This window comes from Pezoporus occidentalis, unplaced genomic scaffold (genome assembly GCF_034315485.1).
Source record: "Pezoporus occidentalis ecotype Australia unplaced genomic scaffold, CSIRO_AGI_Poc_V1 ctg457, whole genome shotgun sequence".
In the NCBI taxonomy this organism is placed as follows: domain Eukaryota; kingdom Metazoa; phylum Chordata; class Aves; order Psittaciformes; family Psittacidae; genus Pezoporus; species Pezoporus occidentalis.
The window spans coordinates 12,812-31,998 of record NW_026915788.1 but is presented as its reverse complement, the minus strand read 5'-3'; the positions used below and the strand labels follow the sequence as shown (position 1 = coordinate 31,998).

The window sequence follows — 19,187 nt, the reverse complement described above, 5'->3', positions numbered from 1 at the left end:
CTGAATTAGGCAAAATGTCCACACTTCTTTTCTTCAACATCAACATACTTTCCTGTCTACATAAATTCAAGGTCCTTTAATGTCAGCCATAGTGTCCCGTGTGAGCAAGCTTCCTTCCTTTTTTGAACAGTGTGATTTTAATCTTTCAAGCATTATGTGATCATGTGTCTGACCACAGAAATGTGTTTGTTGACATTTCTTCGCTGGCTCCTTACTCCATTCAGTCTGTGTCTTTGATGGGAAGAGCAAGAAATTGGTTTATTTTTGTTTTGTTGTCTTTTTTTTTTTTATTCCTCCTAATGTCTTCAATAATGTGTGACAGACTGATAAAAATTGTAAGTTCCATTGACTGATTTAATGTTTCAGGGTAGAGGTGAATAATCAGTGCCACCTCTAATAATGCCTTATGCCAAGAGAGCCTGCTCACTTAAAGCTGACCCTTTTGCAGCAAGTTCAGTTTGGTAAGGACAGGGGAATGAAAATCTAGCTCCCACTCACAGTAGTAACAGCATTTTATAATAAAACAATGTTGTGTGGGTTTCAGTGCTGTGTTTGAAACATCAAATGTTGGCAGTTGTTGGAGATGCAGTACAAGCTAAATGAGCTCTGACTTGCAGAAACTTCTGTGTTGTTACATATGTATGAAATTTGTCAGCTGTAAGAGGAGTGAACTGCTTTTGCACCGTTTGTGGAAAATTTCTTAAATTATGATCTTTTTCATTGGTAGCCTATTACATTTTTGCATATTCATTTTCGTAATCCTGGATGCATCCTTCTAAAAAGTTTTCAGTATGTTTTACATGAGAGACATAAAATGCGTAGTTTTCCTTCCTAGAGTTTCAGTGTTTCTAAACAACTGTATAATTCACTTCATGTTTTCCATTTGAAAATCAAAATGAAAAGCATATTCAGGAAAAACTCCAACACTGCAAAGAGTGCAATTAAGTTTTCTTGTTCTTCATACTTTTCTCTGAATGACAACTGAATTCTTTAATTAACTCTTAGAATAAAGAGTTGCCAGTTGGACTGGTTTTGACTTCTGTGTAATAAAATCTTCATATAGAAGAGTAAAAAGCTGAAAATACAAACATTTTTGTCGCAAAAACCCTGAAATGCAAGTTTTGAACTACAAATAACAGGTCAGTCTCTTTGGAGGAATTCGATAAACTTGGCAGGAATTTAGCTCCAAATGTCCAAAACCATACTTTTGTGAAGATTAGGTTAGATCTTTCTGAAATTTCACTGATAAAGTAAAGAGAATTTGGCTGGTTTATGATAGTATGGTGCAAACAGCAAGTTCATTTTAGAGTTGACTAAGAAAAAAAGTACATCGCACTGATAAAAAGGGTGTTCCTTCTTGAAACAACACATTTTTATTTTTTTTTTTTTAATGGGGAAGAGTTTAAATAAATAGCTGTCTGTATCTGAGTTTCCATACTAATTTTAGAGATTGAAGTATCTAATAAAAAAAAACGAGTTGTGAAAAATTTAGTCAAAGGGCTATTGCATTTATTGCACTGTGTTTCAGACCTGTATTACCAGCCTCATTCACTATGGTTAGTAATGCTCCATATTATTTAATTAAGTGAATTAACAGACTAATGGAATTGCTGGAATTTATTGATCAGGAGAGAACAGCAAGAAGGTGACAAATTCTGAGAATTTCACTCAAAAGCACATTAGCAGTCTGTCTTTCTCTAAACTATTTCAGATCATGCCGAGCCAACATGTTTTATCTGCCTTTTTTCCCTTCTTGTCATGCTTGTAGATTTACTGTTTAAGTCTTCAGTATTTTTCATTAATGCCTCAGACAGTGTGATCTTTATAAAATGCTTGCTTACAGTTATTTAAAATTCTTGCCAGGAAAAAAAAAATTAGAAGGGCTGCAGATAAGCAGCAGCTTGTGAACTTGGAACCTGTGGGCATAGTGCTGTCTGTTCTTCCCTTCCCTGCAGAGTGTTCATCAGCATTAAAAATGTTTTGAGCAGGAGAAAAACAGTATAGTTACATAAAAAAAAGAGAGGTAAGTCATCTCAGGCTTACCTGTGCTTCAGGTTTAGGTATTTGGTTTGACTTGCATAACTCTGCTTCAACTAGAATTTAACTTGCTCCTCGCATTACTTTCTGACTGTTCTTGTGGTGTGGTATCATGCAGTAAAACATTAAAAAAATGAAAAGGGGGAAAAAAGAATGTAGGTTACCCTGAGGTCACAGGGTCAGGTTGTGAAACTGAAAATTATCAGAATCACATAATCATTTGGAAAAGACCTTTAAGATTGTTGAGTCCAACCATAAACCTAGCACTGCCAAGTCCACCACCAAACCATGTCCCTAGAGCCCCATCTACATATCTTTTAAATACCTCCAGCAATAGTGACTACCACTTCTCTGGGCAGCCTGTTCCACTGATCACCCTTTTGGTAAAGAAATTTTTCTAATGCCCCATCTAAACCTTTCCTAGTGGAACTTGAGGCCATTTCTGCTTGTCCTATTGTTTGTTACTTGGGAGAAGAGATTGACACTCATCTCACTACAACCTCCTTTCAGGTAGTTATAGAGAGCAATAACGTCTCCCCTGAACCTCCTTTTATCCAGGCTGAACAACCCCAGTTCCCTCAGCTGCTGCTCACAGGACTAGTGCTCTAGAACTTTCACCAGCTTCATTATCCTTCCTTTGACGTGCTCCAGCACCTCTGTTTTTCTTGCAGCAATGGGCCTAAAACTGAACAGTGTTCTAGGTGCGGCCTCGTCAGTGTCAGCTACAGGGGGACAATCACCTCTGTAGTCTGACAGTTTTTTGTTCAAGCCAGGATGCTGTTGGCCTTCTTGGCCACCTGGATACACTGCTGGCTCATATTCAGCTGGATGTTGACCAATACCACCAGGTCTTTTTCTGCTGGGCAGCCTTTAGTCTTGATTTGGGTTGTGACCTAAGTGTAGGACCTGGCACAGAGCCTTGTTGGACCTCATACCACTGGCCACAGCCCATTGATCCAGCCTGTGCAGATTCCTCTGGAGAGTCTTCCTACCTTTAAGCAGATCGACGCTCATGCCCAACTTACCATCTGCAAACTTACTGAGGGTGCACTTGATTCTCTTGTCCAGACCATTGATAAGGATATTAAACAGAACTGGCCCCAGCACTGAGCCATGGGGAACACCACTTGTGCCCAGCCACCAACTGGAGTTAATTCCATTTGCCACCACTCTTTGGGCCTGGCTGTCCAGCCAGTTTTTAACCCAGCAAAGGGTATACCCATTTGGGCCATGAGCAGCCAGTTTTCCCAGGAGAATGCTGTGGAAAAGAGTGTCAAAGGCTTAAGTAAAGTCTAGGCAGACAATATCTACCGCCTTTCTCTCATCCACTAAGTGGATCATATCATGGAAAATCAGGTTGGTCAAGCAGGACCTGCCTTTCGTAAACCCATGCTGACTGAGCCTCATCACCTGGTTGTCCTGTACATGTCACGTGATCGCACTCAAGATGATATTCTCCATAACCTTTCCTGGCACTGAGGTCAGATTGACAGGCCTGTAGTTCCCTGGATCCTCCTTCTGGCCCTTCTTATAGAAGGGCATCACACTAGCTAACTTCCAGTCAACTGAGACCTCCCCAGTTAGCTAGGATTGATGAGAAATGGTTGATTGAAAGTGCCTCAGTGAGCACTTCTGCTAGCTTCTACAGTACCCTTGTGTGGTTCCTATTCAGCCTCATAGACTTGTGCGTGTTTAAGTGGTGTAGTGGGTCACTAACCCCTTGGATTATGGGGGGCTGGGTACCCCAAAACAACTGGTCTTACTATTAAAAACTGAGGCAAAGAGCGCAATAAGTACCTCAGCCTTTTCCCCGTCCTTTGTCACTATGTTTCCTGCCACATCCAATAAAGGATGTACATTCTCTTTAGTCCTTTTTTTGTTTTGAATGTATTTATAGAAACTTTTTTATTGTCTTTTATGGCAGTAGCCAGATTAAGTTCTACTTTCTTCCCACCTTTCTTTTGGTGGGCATGGATTGTTCCCATGGAGAGAGATCTCCGAAATAAGGAGTATGAAGAAGATGACAGGAGTCTTAGGGAGAGGGTTTGGCATCTCCTTTGGTTCATGCTCATACTTATTTTCTCATCAACCAGCAGAAAAGGATTCTTGCTACTAATATGAGGTCAGTATGTGGTACGTGGAACACAGTTGTTTGTATTCAGGGCTACAGTGTTTATTATTGAACTTTGCAAATTCTGTGGCAGTCTGTAATGTGCCATAAATGACAGAGAAAAAGCAGCTTCCAAAGAATTATTTTTGGGCTTTTCAAAGCGAATATCATTTTGAGTGCAAGAGAAACCTGGATCCACTTCTGTTCTTGGTATAGTGTGGCCTCTTGACTGCTGCTTTGTAACTCCCTAATGACTCAATAGCTTTACCAGCCCCAAGGGCTTCTCTTGAAACAGTCATATTTTTAATGTTTCTAACAAACCATTCCAAAGGAACAGACTCCCCAGTGACTGCACTTCTGTTTATATAATACCTGGTTTTGGTCTTAACATGGGAATCACTGAAAAAAAGAGCATTATCCTTTTCTTGCCTATTGGAAACATGACTTTGAAGGGACCCTAACTGGCCAGCTTCAGGTACTACTGTTCCAGAATTGAAGTGGTGAAGCACGAAGGCTCCCAAACCTATTTTACTAGAGCACAAGAAAACCAATGGAATACAGTGGCTGTATTTCCAAGAGAAAAACACAATTGCTATGTTAAAAACACACTCAAATGAAAAGGTTTGGAAACAAATCCAATCTTTGCTTCTTTGCAATGTAGAGCCTTATTTTCAGTCTTATTTCTAGTTCAGTACCTCTCAGCAGATATATCAGCAATACTCTTCAGTGTCTTTACATGCACTGAAAACTGTTCTTTGCTGTCACATCTAAGACTTAGGTATGGGTCAGCTCCTTTGGGAATTCTACTTCTTAGTTTTTGTTGCAGGCACCTTGTCTTTCACTGTTTCCTGTCCTACTGAGTATTCTACAAGGGTCTTCATAAGCAAAGTATGCTTGGTAGATTTGAGAGGATCATTACCATTTGTTCCAGAGTGTCTGCATAATTCAGAGTATAGTAGGAGCAGATCTTTGCCCTTAGTAGTGGCAGGGATACGCAGCCTTCCTCTCTACTGCTAAGCCACTGCCTTTTTAAGGGTCATGGGTTGTAATAGTGAAGGAAAATCACCCCCATCTGCCACACTCTAGAGAAGAACAAAGATAAAAAAAAAAGTTAAAAAAAAAGTTAAAAAAAATAAAAAAAGGAGAGAGAGAAAGCACCAAGAGGGAATAGGTTGCCATTCCAAAACTCGTGCCTGGGAGAGAGTGAAAACTGTGCATGTAGGGGTGGGTGGACAGACTGAGAAGGGAGGATAAAAACTTTTCTTCTTATGAATTAAGAAAGAGAGTTAAGGAAAAAATTGCTAAAGTTGGGTTAGCACCAATAATAATAATGGTAAGGGAAATAACAAGGGGAGAAAATACAATTGCTCACCACCCACCAACTGATACCCAGCCTGACCCAAGCAGCGATCTGGGCCTTCTGGGTAACTTCCCCTGCTTTATTTACTGGGCATGACATGCTGTGGTATGGAATACCCCTTTAGCTAGTTTGGGTCAGGTGTCCTGTCTCTGCTTCCTCCCAGCTTCCCATGCCCCTCCTCACTGGCAGAGCATGAGAGACTGAAAAGTCCTTGATTGAAATAAACATTACCTAGCAACAGCTGAAAACATCAGTGTGTTATCAGCACTGTTCCCAGACTAAAGTCAAAAATACAGCACTGCACCATCTACTAAGAAGGAGAAAAATGACTCCTACAGCTGAACCCAGGACACTTACTAATTAGATTAGATCAGATCATTATCTGAGAGGAGGTTCCCATACTAATCAGGGGCATCATGTTTATGAAGTGGCTGTATTAATAACACTCATCCATCCATATCTGGGATGTTCATCCTTTTCAGAGTTTTGATGGTATTTGTTGCTCCAAGATAGCTGAAATAGGACCGCGAGAGTTACTCCACTTAGTTTGACATCCATTGCGTATTGGCTTCCAGTCGGATAAGCATCCAACCTTCGTTCAGCAATGTCTTGACAGTGCATGTTCAGGACATAGTATCTGGTGTGCTATCCACTTTGTGTGTTGTAGTGTCAAGGTGCTTGGCTCTAGTTTTACAGTTGTTGATTTTTGTTTTTTTTTTACCTTTTTTTTTTTAATTGTGAAAGGAATGTTGTAATTTTCGTGAATGCACCTTAATGTCCTTGTGTCAGTCTTGCTATTCACTCCAGAGTGGTGGTTCACACTGATAGCAGAATGGCACACAAAGGTCCAGATGTGATCTTAAGTTTAACATGTGTTCTGAAAAACTTTGTATGTCCAAGGCTGTCCTGGGTTCAGCAGTAGCAGTCATTTTTCTCCTTCTTGGTAGCTGGTGCAGTGCAGTGTTTTGACTTTCGGCCTGGGAACAGAGCTGATAACAATGATGTTTTGGTTTGGCCAAGGACTGTGTGAGGCTCATGCTCTGCCAGGGAGGAGGGGAAGCCGGGAGGAAGCAGAGACAGGACACCTGACCCAAGCTGACCAAAGAGGTATTCCATACCACAGCACGTCATGCCCAGGATGTAACTGGGAGTTAGCCAGAAGGGCTGGGGGACTGCAGGGTTGGAGGAGGTATCGGTCGGTGCTTGGTCAGGCTGAGGGGGGCAAGTTATCGGTCAGCTGGTGCTGAGGTGTTGTATTCTCTTCCCTTGTTATTTCCTTTATCATTATTATCATTGGTGGTAGCAGTAGTGATTTGTGTTATACCTTAGTTACTAAACTGTTCTTATCTCAACCTGTGGGAGTTGCATTCTTTTCGATTCTCCTCTCTGTACCTCCGGGAGCAGGGGGAGGGCAAGAAAGGGGGGGAAGTGAGCGAACAAATTACCTGACTGGGTTTAAACCACGACAAAGGCATACTTGTCTGATTTCATATTGATGGCAGTGAAAAGAGCATGTGTCTGTTTTCTTAAAATTGCTTGTTTATTTACTTTTGGGGAGGAAAAAAAAAAGAAAAAAGATATTCCTTGCATCTAAAGACAGATTTCTTCCAAGTGGATGTCCTGACTATTACTCATCTATTTTATTGAAGTATATTATCCTTAGAATTACACATTTGGTTTGTATTTACTCATCTTCACATGCTGGTTCTTGTATCTCTTTTCATAGCGCTAAATGCATTATTAAAGTTTAAGTTGCTTCAGAACATAAGGAAGTGGGTGAGCTTTCTAGTAGACTTCCTGCCAAAGGAAGAGTTGTGAAGCTATGGTATTAAGTGGTATTAAGTACATCCTTAGCTGGATGATACTGCTGCTTCTACAGCTGTACTGTAGTCTAACATATTGATGATTAAAAAACAAAAAAGCAAGCTCAAAGAAGAGGCTACCTTATGTCCACTTAGTGAGTTTGGGAATCATTAGAGACCTTTTCCTTGTATTACTCAACCCCATTACAGGGGGCAGCAGCTTTGGGGTAATTTCTGCAGATACAAGGCATGATTTGGAGCTGAAGGTATATGATGAACTTGTACAGATATATTGTAAGCTGTTTCTTCCACACATATATAGAGAGCACTATGGATAGCTTTTGGTCAGCTTAAACTGTACTTGGGTCATGCTTGCAGATGTTGTAAATAATTTGCTTCCGCCTAGGAGGGCTATTCTGGAGTGGGAACCAGTGAAAACAAACATTCCGAATCAGGGCTTTAAGAGCACCTCTGGAGCAGAGAAAACATGAAAACAACAGGTTCTATGAAAAATGAAAGATAATGAAGCCAAACAGAAAAGAACAGTCTTGCATTTTTGTTTTATCATTTATGTTGTCACCCATGTTGTTACAAAATTCCATGAAGTGAGTGGGGTGAGAAAGTTTTCTTTTTATTTCTGATAGCACACATTTTAAATGCAACTAGAGAGTCTCTAGCTAACCTCTTGCGGTGCTGAATGAGGTGTAGTAAGGTAAATTACAAGAAGATATAAACACTGCCTTAACTTCCTTCTTGGTTATGAGAGCAGTGAGACTGAAATAAAGGCTGCAACATGGCAAACAAGAAGTGCTAACTTGCCTGAAGATCCAGGATGTATCTCTCTGTTATCATTGAAGAGGAATTACGTAGTGACTGTTCAACACTGTGTACAGCTTGGGCTTGATCTCAATCCAGTCAAATGCCCTCAGAGCACATCACACTATGGGGCAGTGGTCAAATATTTTGTCAGCTTTGTAAAAGAACTGAAGATGAGTGAAGTATTGTTTCTTTTTTCTTTTTTTTTTTTTTTAAATCTTCTATGGTTCATTTTCTCAGTTCAGTAGGATTAGAGAAATGTGAACTGTAGTTACTAGTGAAGTACTTGGTTTTCAGAACTGACTGGAAAGCGGTCCATTTCTTTTGGTCCTTTTCCTCATTGCCTAGACATCAGTACCATATGCAAGCTTTTACAATAGATACGTCATCTACAGGGCCTGTAACTGTAGTAAGCTAAGGCAGTATTTTGGATGGATTCAGAAGACATGTAGTTCTTCAAGATTCTATCACTGTAAATAAGCACTTATAGACTTGCTTCTGGTGGTAATCACTGTGATAGCAATTCTGAACTACTTACAGCTTTGCAGCTGTCAACATGCTTATGAGGTGAAGAAGAATATTTATAGATGGGAAAACAGAGAAAGTCAGAGGAGAAGGTTCATGATTTCCTGAAGGTGGCAAAGGACCTATAACTCCCATTCTCCTTTCACACAAATCTTAGCCTTTCTGTTACAGATCTCTAAAGCTGGGTTAGTAGTGTTCATCTCTTTGAAAAATATCAGTACTATTTTTAATAATAGTGTATGCATAAAAGAAATTTTAAATTTGGAAGTAAGATCTGTAATGGAGTATAATTAAGGTCACAGCTTTCGTACAGAATGTGAGCACATTGCCCAAGGTCAGTATCTGGCAAATTACTCTAAAGCAAATTAACTTGACAAGGAGTACCCTGTTATATGTAAGATCTACTGTTGTGCATGATAGAATGAGGAGTTCATGGCCTTTATAAAGTTGCATGTGCTTTTATTATTTTTTTTTTTTTCTGTAACATGGCATAGAAAAAGAACTAACCTTTAGAGATTGTGTTGATTGCTAGTATTTTGTCTTATGCAAGTCTAAGCTATCAAATTAGAGGATTTAATTTAATTAAACAGGGCATTTGTAGTATGCTTTAAATTTTGGGATTGATTTCAAAACAGAATTGTGAGAATGTCCGGAAGGTAGTATACCCAAGAGGTGACACAGCTCCGTAACATGAGTATTTAGTAGAATGAAGTCCTAATGGAGCAGAAAATACAGCAACTGTGTGAATTACTTATTTTATTTTATTTTTTACCATCACAGTTTCAAAGAACATTTGAATCTTTAAGAAATGTATCCAGTAGATCTGATCTACAGAAAATCTACCAGAAGTTTCGAAAAGACCTGGAAAATCTTGATTATTTGGCACACAAGCGTCAGCAGGTAAGAACATGGAAGCTTGGTAGAAAGACATAGAATACTGTGCATAAACATGGTGGGTGGGAAAACCGATGTGTTTTTAGAGTGACTGTTCTGTCAGTAGGGTTTATGGTTCTTGTAATGTCAGCAGGTAAGCTAGCAGGAGGGGTGACAGTTCTACTTAATGCATATAATGTTGAACTGCATTTTTTTTATTTGTCAGCAGAGAGGTAAAGCAACTGAGACTTGGCAGACTATTAAGCTTTGAATTAACATGTTTTGGTGGGATTTTTTTTGTTTATTTGGTTTTTTTTTTTGTTTTCTTTTTTTTTTTTTCAATTAAAGGGCATAAGAGTACTCTTCGGATTTTTTTTTACTTGAAAAATGAACTAAGTCCATGCAAGTTAATAGAATCAGATATTAATCATGTATGCAAACCACTGATTTTTTTCTTCTTTAGAAATTAATTTGAGGCTAGATTACATAAACTCAAGTGTATGTGGTCTTTGGCTTGTGCTTGCAAGGTCAAGATGAAATAGAATTAACAGATTTTTAATGTTGGACATATTTTCTGTGACTTATGTGTGGCTTCTGTGAAAAAGTCATCTTTCATAATAGGTCTTCACTTTGTGTTCTTGGTAAAAAGACACCTTGCCTCTTTCACAGAATTGATGAAATACTCTCAACATTTCTATGTGGGAGTTTTTTGGTTTTTATTTTTCTGAATTCTGTCGCTTGGTGTCAGTGTTGTCAAACGTCTTTTGCTTGGAAGCAGCTCACAGTTGTTTTTATCAGGTAATTGATTAGATAGTTAAAACCTAGGAAAGGGCTCAGGGACAGATGGTATCTGAACACATGAATATTTTGAGATAGGCAGGTCAGGAAACAATTGGCTTGGGTGAGTTTCGTTGTGGTGGGAGATGTTAACTCTGGCAGCTCTAAGCATAGTTCTTTGTGCCCTTTGACATGGGGCTGCCAGCAACCAAAAGACAATGTTTTAACAGGCAACTAATGTGTGTTTATGTTATCTGGTCGCATAATTGTTTCAAACATAATAATGTCACATCTGAAAGGGCTTGGAGAATGTTTCTAAACCAGGGAAGTGTAAATTCTATAATTACTTCTTAGGCCATCATTGCACTTTATTTGGGCTAGTTTTCTGTAATCTGAATTCCCACTCAGGACTCTGCAAAATTCCATGTTATTTAAAGGGATATATATCTGGTTGTCTAGCATACTCTGAGTATGCTTCAATAACATACTTCATTTCACCTTGAGCAGGGCATCTTTTTTCCTGTTGTCATGTCTTGTCTACTCTTCCCATTCAATACTTTGCACTTTCAAGCCATTTGGAGAATCTGAACATCTTTATTTAATGTCAGGCATGCATACAGCTCCCCATGCTGTTTCTGCTGTTTAACTGTGTTGGCAGAAGCTTTTGCATTTGGAGGCACTAAAGGTGTGTTAAGTGTAATATCACTTCCTGCTTTTCTCCAGTAGTATTTTAGCTGGTTTTGATACTGAGACTTTCATCTCAATAGAGCTTGCTGGAGAATTTGCAGTGATGGATTTGAAAAGCTGCCATATCTGTTTATTATAAAATATGCTTTAAATTGTGTTGTCCTTTGAAAAGAAAGTGACTTTTCTGTGAAAAGGTTAAGATTTGGTTTACTGTGTAAAAATCACAGGCCTGGTTTGAGATTGAAGCTGTCTTGAGGCTGTGATATTTGTATATGAGTTTGTGGAGTGTGTGCATTTAATTGATAATGACTTATACGATCTCTTAATAGATTAAGGGTGTATTCATAGCCCCACTGGGAAAATGTTGAGTCATACCCATGTATTTGGAGACAGACAATTGTATACAATGTGAATGTGAATCCATTCATGGTAAAGTGTTTTGTGTAGTCACAGTAATAAATACTGCTTTTGAATGAAATACGGGTATCTGCTTCTGTCCTTATTTTTTAGACAAGAGATATAAAGTGCAATATAGCAATGTGATTATTCAGTGATGAAGTTTACAGGGCAGATGGGAAATTAAAACTGGGCTTTTTAAAGGAAGTTTAAAATGGCCCACATGAGTCTGATTTATAAATATGGACCAAACTTCTGTAAGTGGTAGAAGTATACAAGGGACAAGCATGTTTGGGATGATGGTTCACATTAAGTAATTTTTAACTGGCAGTTTTCAGAATGGGGCAGAAGGGTCTTGAGTTTTTAGATAGCCAGGAGATTGCCACCAGAAATGTCTCTTTAGAATGTGCAGCAAGGTCAAGAATTTAGGTTTGGCTTTCTTTATACAAAATCCCCAAAGCTGTTAGCATATTTTGGTCAAACCCCAAAGAGCTTTCAGATTCTAATTTTGCAAATAGGCTGAGTGTATGTATAAGCTGGCATGGAACTTGTCAGGGTGGCTAAATTCTTTGGTACAAAGGAGGAAGATGGGAAGTTTTTGGAGTTGGAGACTTCCAAATGTTGTGAAGAAGGGGGGCTGTAAGGATGCTGAGGAGGGACTCTTCATTAGGGACTGTAGTGATAGCACAAGGGGTAATGGGTTCAAACTTAACAGGGAGTTCAGGTTAGATACAAGAAAGAAGTTCTTTACTGTGAGGGTGGTGAGGCACTGGAGTGGGTTGCCCAAGGAAGTTGTGAATGCTCCATCCCTGGCAGTGTTCAGGGCCAGGTTGGATGGAGTCTTGGACAACATGGTTCAGTGCAAGGTGTCTCTGCCCATGGCAGGGGGTTGGAACTAGATAATCTTAAGGTCCTTTCCAACCTTAACTATTCTATGATTCTATGAACTGTATGGATGACATCTGTTGTTATGGTCAAGAAGCCTGAATGATGCTCTTCACTGTTCTGTGTCCCAAATAAAATATAAAGTATTGAATTGCATCTGTATGCCCGATCTAGTTACTGTTGCTGTCTGTGAACTCCCACTATATTCAAATCTGCTCCCAAATATATTGCTGCATGTCAGAGCTTTCCTTCTTGCTATTGGTTAGTGGAACACACATTTCCATCTTTACAGACTTCCCATGCTTTTCTGAGAGAGATGGTTTATTAGCCAACTTAGTTGAAAGTATGTTTAACTTGGGCCAGGTGAAGATAAAATACAAATAAAACATTTATACTCAATAGTGGAATGTAGGCCGATCCCTTGCAAATGTTGATAAATGTTAAGTAAGCTTTACATTGAACATTATTTTGTATGAACCTAAATATGAACACTGCAAAATGAATATTTAGAGGTGAAATGACATAGGAAAAAATGGTAAAACACTTTGGCATAAGAGGAAACTCAGTGATAGATCCCTGTCTATCCCAACACTCTTCTTGGGATTCTGTAGCAGGTGTACACTTCCATTTTTATTATATAGGATGCTATTTCTGTTGAAGGGAAGTTGTCCATATATATCTCCATATATATATGTTCAGCTGGAACAGTACTAGTTTAAGGCCATTCATTGTAATTATCTTACTGTGAAGTCATTTCAGGAGTGCTGGGCATGGCTACAATAAAAATGGAATTATAACTATATTCAGTGATATTTAGCACATGTCAAAGTGAAACTGCTGTTCTTAGTTTTAACTTATTGTTAAGAGTGCTTTTAGGATGCCTGTAGCAGTACTGGCTGTAATGTGAAGATACTTAGGTTTTGCCTAGAATTCTCCAGCAGTGTGGTAATCTTAACAGTTGACAACAGAATTTTAGTATGTGAACACCACAAAAGCAGTATCCTAGTGTAAAGGTATGTTAATTTAAGGTTTACTAATTTGATTTTGATTGTTTGCCCTCAAGGTAATTGTGTGTTAAAGGACTGAATCTATGTGAAAGCACTTTGGTTATTCCATTTTAAAATATTTTTAGGATTGCTTACGGATAATTGTTGTATTTAGAAATGATTTGAGAAGTTGCTTTAGAAACTGAAGGAGTTGAGGGCTCTATCAAAGATACTTATGGGGCACACAGTAATTGACTTTGTTTATGGGAAATGATGCTTCCAGGAGATGAAACAGAGCCCTTAACCTGTTTTACTTCAGAGCAGTCCATATTATCAGTATTGCAGTTGTCTTCATGATCACACGGGTCAAATTTACATTTTCAAAGTCTAAATTTTGGAATTAAGACTTGTTTCTATGGTCCAATTGTATTTCTCTTTGTTAAAATGCAATAAGTGCAATTTTATTCTGTACCTTTGATTGTTCACTTTGCTTTTTAAATAGCATTGTGTTGAGCCTGTGTTGTGGTTTAACCCCAGCTGGCAGCTACGTGCCACACAGCTGCTCGGTCACTCCCCTCTGGTGGAGTGGGGGAGAGCTTTGGAAGAGTAAAAGTGAAAAAACTTCTGTGTTGAGATAAAGACAGTTTAATAAGTAAAGCAAAAGCCATGCATGCAAACGAAGCAAAACAAGGAATTCATTCACTACTGCCCATCAGAAGGCAGGTGTTCAGCCATCTCCAGCAAATCACGGCTCCATCGGGCATAATTGTTACTTGGGAAGACGAAACATCATAACTCCAAATGTTATTCCCTTCCTTGATTTGCCCCCAGCTTTATATGCTAAGCATGAAGTTACATGGTCTGGGACATCCCTTTGGTCGGTTAGGGTCACCTGTTGTGCACCTCCAGCCTTCTTCCTAATGGGGTGGGGCAAGAAACAGAAAAGGCCTTGGCCTGTGTAAGCACTGCTGAGCAGTAATAAAAATATCCCTGAATTATCAGCACTGTTTCCAGCATAAATCTAAAGCATAGCTCCATAGTATCCATTATGAAGAAAACTAACCTCATCCCAGCCAAAACCAGTACAGCATGAGATTTGTTCATGAAAGTGTTCTGCTCCGGAAACTGGAGACAAGTTTTCAAAAGACACTGTTGCCTACCAACTGGCACCTTTTTTTTTTTTCCTTTTTTTTTTTTTGTGTGTGATAAGCAGTTTTAAAAGTATGCTGAAATTTGGAGGGAGTTCAGCGTAGAGGTGAATTATTTGTTGTCAAGAAAACAAGCATTATGATGGAAAACTTGAGGAATGCAGTCATTGGTAGCTTGTCTGGAGAAGGTTATGGCATGGAAATACCACAAATACAGGCACTTTAACTAAATCTCTTTTCTAGTACCTAGAAATGCGACAAGATCCAATGGGTGGAAGTCTGAAAAGTTAAAACCAGAAAGCGCATGAATGTTTTTGAGAATAAACTACTGAGATGGCTTAGTTAAGAACTACAGTACATTAATCATTGCTTGTAGCCTTTATATCCATAATCCATGCCTTTCTAAAAGATGTGCAGCAACCGAGATGCAAATCAAAGGGCATAAAAGGTTTTTGAGGCTTACACTATCCAATGAATTTGAATTAGAATATTTTTTTTTTCTCTAGACTTAAGAATGACAGTGTATTTTGGTTGTGTATTTGGGAATAATGCTAAAATTATGTCTTTCGAATTGCCATCTTGGATTAATAAATGAGTGAGTTTGTTTACTTTTGTATTTACCACTCTGACACTCTCTACTCTTCTGGAGGGTTGGATGTGTTGGTTTCTTGTTCAGGAATTTTTAAACAAGTATAGCACTTCAGAGTATAGATATGTAGGCATCTGATTCGCATAGACTTTTCTGAAGATGCCTTCTTTCTTTCCTTCTTTAATATTTAGCCATGCTATATAAATTATAAAATGAGAGTATAGGTTGTATTTCCAGTATTTTAGCTTATTATTTCCCCTTGACGTAAAAACATCTATTATGTTGTTGTGTAATTAAAATAATTGATTTATGCATTCATTAAAAGCAAACAATGAATCAGTCTCAGTAGCTAAGAGAGTAAAAAGTTGTGACAAACCTGTTTCCAGCCACCTGATATGTCTTGGTAGTTCTATGATTATAACTCTATAATGTAGCCATTGCTTCTGTGTGTCATGGGGATGAAGAGGTTTTTCTTTCCCCTGCTCTGCTAAAAGTGCTGATATGCCCCTGGTTACAATTTTTTGGTATGCATTCTGTGTAGTGGGGTGGAAGACTTTTGCATCCCCCGTCAACTTTGCCACTGCGTGCACCATAGTTTTATAGCTAAGATCTTTAGTTGGATTTTTCTCTAATGCTAGTCGTGCATGATTTTAAGCTGCAAGCAGTTTGTATCTCCATGTGTGTAGTCAAATAATAAGGAAGATAAAATGGGACATGGTAGAGAATTTATTAAAAAAAAACAACTCTGTCAGCTTCTGTGTATGGTTTTGTTTGTGTGTATGGCTCATGATATGGGGACCTGGTGTGCACACTGCAGCTGCACAAAGAGTAGGAGGGAGGTTTTTCTGGTCTTCTCATAGATACAGATTTTAATTGTAAAAATCTGAGCATCAGAATTATTTAAAATAGACAAGAAACCTTAGGTGGAAGCCAAGAATTATAGTTGCATAGTTGGTAACATTTGCATCTAAGTGCCTGATAGCTGTTCTGTGGTTAATGCGAAAGGTACCTGATGCTCATGGCTTCAGAATCCAGGCTGATGTTAGTCAATATGATCAATATAATGAGGGAATAACAAGAAGTAGATTTTTAGTAAGTAATTGAAAGCATCACTGCAGAGCGGTACTCTGATTTTAAAAAGGTATTGAAACTTTTGAAACTGTGAACAAACTGACAAACTGAAGAGTGGGTAGGCCTCCTGTTTTGGATCAATAAAAGTGTATCCAGAATTCAAAGAAGAGCCATTTGCACTTGATTACTTTTTCCACAGCTGTGATAAACAAAAGAAACTTAAAAAAACAGGGAGGTATATTTTTCTCTTCCAAATGTAAAAGTAGTCACTCAAATTTTCTGGAAGTCCAGTCATGAAGGTAAAAGCATAACTGTTTTGCATGTCTTTGAAATATTCTTATGTGAGCTATTGTAAATGTTTTGGAATTTGGGGGTAATGGACAGAATTCTGGTTTATCTTGAATCCACAATGACAATTATGAGAAATAATCTCTTTCCCTCTTTCATATAGTCTGTGGAGGATATAAGTACTTAGTATAGTATGTAAACAGTCAAACTCCAAGATACGAAGAGCTGAACTATCATCTGACATGCCTGTGCCAAAAAGCCCTTAAATTTTGATACTAGAAAGGAAATAAAAAAAAAAAAGGAAGTTCAGAAACAGGAATAAAAACAGTGGTGCTGTAAAGAGGTTGAAATAGCTATGAGGAGTTTATTTAAACCTGCTTCTCACTTTCTTGAGGAAACAGGTGACTTGTAGGGAGCTTGGGACTTGAGCAGAAGGCTGAAAAGACTCCCCACCTCTGGTCTTTTCAAAGCTCAGTTTGTTGCTGTTTATATGAAACTGAGTTACCATTTACCTGCTCCCAAAATGTCCTTGGTTTGAGGAAAAGATTCCAGTCTAGTCTTGTCTCTGATAAATGTATATAAAATATCTGGGGAGCAAAGGAGAGAAGGACAGATGATGCATCATCCTTGGCACCCAAGTTTAACCATGGAACACCTTGGTAATACAAAACCAAACAAACAATACAAAATTGAGTATAATAGCAGCAAGGAAATAAGATCTTCAGCTAGGAATTAAATTACAGTACTAACTAAGTAACACTAAAAGGGCATGACTTAAAAAGCTGATAAAGATTTCTGAGTGCATGACGTGGGGGACTTGCAAACCCACTGATTTTGGACCTGAACATTTGATATGGTATTGTGTATGTGTCCTATGTGAGTTGTGATGTGTAGGTATCTTATTTCAGTAGTAGTTGGTTAGAACACTAGTCTTTCAGTAGACTAGAAACAGTTTGTTTTTCTTTTTGTTTTTTTTTTTTCTTTCCCCTTTCTGCAGTGTAAGTGGGGTCAGTCTAAAGAGAATGGTACTTACTGATGCATCAATAACTTAGTATGGCAGTTACAGTATTCTGTTAGGTGGCAATGTCCTCTCAAGGAGCTAATAAAACTGTTTTTTATAGAGCAGGAATGAGGTAAGACTTGAAAGGAAGAAATCATTTGGGGTTAATAGCTCTAGTTTTCTCAGGAGAGTTTATTAAAGAAAGAAGAAGAGTGCGAAGTATTTGTCAAGTGTATTTTAACATTTCACATCACTGATAAAGCAGAGTTAAGTATTATAACTCCGTTTCATGTTGATGCTAGATGAATCTGTGCTGCATGCTGAGCTCCCACTGGCCACCTTTAAAAAACAGTGGTTGATTACCCTGGCCTGATTTAATCAGCTGCTAATAACCCATGTTATCCTAATGATTTCTGTCCCACAATCCCTCAATGCTACGGTTAGTGGCAACACTAGTTTCTCCTTGCTGCCTCCCATTTATTTGCAAATGTTGACCAAAAGGATTGGCTGTTCCCTAGACAGGACCTTGCAGAGTGCAGTTTTAAGACATCTCAGATCTCTACTGCTCTAGACACAAATGAGTAAGTAAGGAGTAAGGTGGAAGGAAGTAAGTATGGTGAAAAGGGAGAGCCAGATTTTCAGTGATGAACCAGTTCCAGGTGATAGGTTAAAGTGGGCACCTTTAATTTCACTCTGCTGCTCCTGTTTGTCAGCAGCACTTCACTGGTGGTTACATACTAGTAATAAAAAATGTAATTTTGCAGGTAGTATACCATCTTTTGAAATAGTAGTAGCTTTTAATTGGTTTTCAGGTATAATCCATGGCAGTGTATGTTTTAATTATTTAGCCCTAATCAAAGATGTGGGAAAGCAGATAATTTATTTCAGATACAATCTGCTCTACAAGCAGGTGTGTCCTTGCTGAATCTTTTTATTGCATCTTAATTTGTACCCGCCAGTGGTTCAGAATGTGGCTGTTAAAATTGCCTGCAACATCAGTAAGCATATATAGTGGATTAGACAAAGCGATGAATAAAGCAGGATATTGTATAGCAGAGTAGAATTTTAATCATGGAAAAATGGTCAGAAGAACCACTCCCACACAAGCCAGAATCTGCACTTATATAGGATGATGCAGAGATTCAAAGCAGAAACATCCAGTGCTTGAAAGAGAAGCAAAGTGATTTAGAATTAATTTGATTAAGCTTGTAGTCTTAGTCCTTCAGCCTTTCCCAAGGCAAACCTATTTCTAACTTTAAGATGGTATTGGATTTTCTTGAGCAGGGACTGTAGGATCAGGCTTTCTATCTTAATAATTAGGATTTTAAAAGAAAAAGGTATTCTCTAAGCTACTGAAGATGCAATTACATTAACTAGGTTTAGGTGCATATATTGGGAATCTAGGATAAGAGAGTGGTTTGACAAAGTGACTATTTGCTGTTGTTTCAATGATAACTTTTCTGGCCTAGTAATTTGAGTTGCTCACACTTGCAAGGAAGACAGAAATAAAGAGTATCTGATATGGAGGAATAACTGCGGGTGGAACAGATAGAGTGCTCTAAAGTAGATTGTATGATTTAGGAGAGAGTAAAGATGAAATAATGAATCTGTATTAAAATGCATGAAGGAATAATTCCATGCTGCAAAGCCCAGACTCTCTGAAATGGCAGTCATTAGCTGTGACATTTCTGGTACAGGTAGCTGCTGGAATTGGTTGGACTTTTTTATTAAAAAGTTACATTTGGGTGTATATGTATATACCCAATATATATATATATATATATACACACCCCAAAAATATTTTTGTTTTTTTTCTTGTTTTTAAGAGCATGAGACG

At 38.4% G+C, this 19,187-nt stretch overlaps 1 protein-coding gene across 2 annotated transcripts in view; it reads left to right on the top strand.

The window, feature by feature from the left end:
* The window catches only part of LOC134172439 (catenin alpha-3-like), a 44,792-nt gene extending 29,142 nt beyond the window's left edge, over nucleotides 1-15,650 (top strand). For both annotated transcript variants that reach the window (XM_062635541.1, XM_062635540.1), the window contains 2 exons: nucleotides 9,431-9,550; nucleotides 14,646-15,650. In XM_062635541.1, the coding sequence (XP_062491525.1) occupies nucleotides 9,431-9,550; nucleotides 14,646-14,693 (168 nt within the window). In that variant the 3' untranslated portion in view covers nucleotides 14,694-15,650. The remainder of the gene's footprint in view (nucleotides 1-9,430; nucleotides 9,551-14,645) is intronic.
* The last annotated feature ends 3,537 nt before the right edge of the window (nucleotides 15,651-19,187 follow it).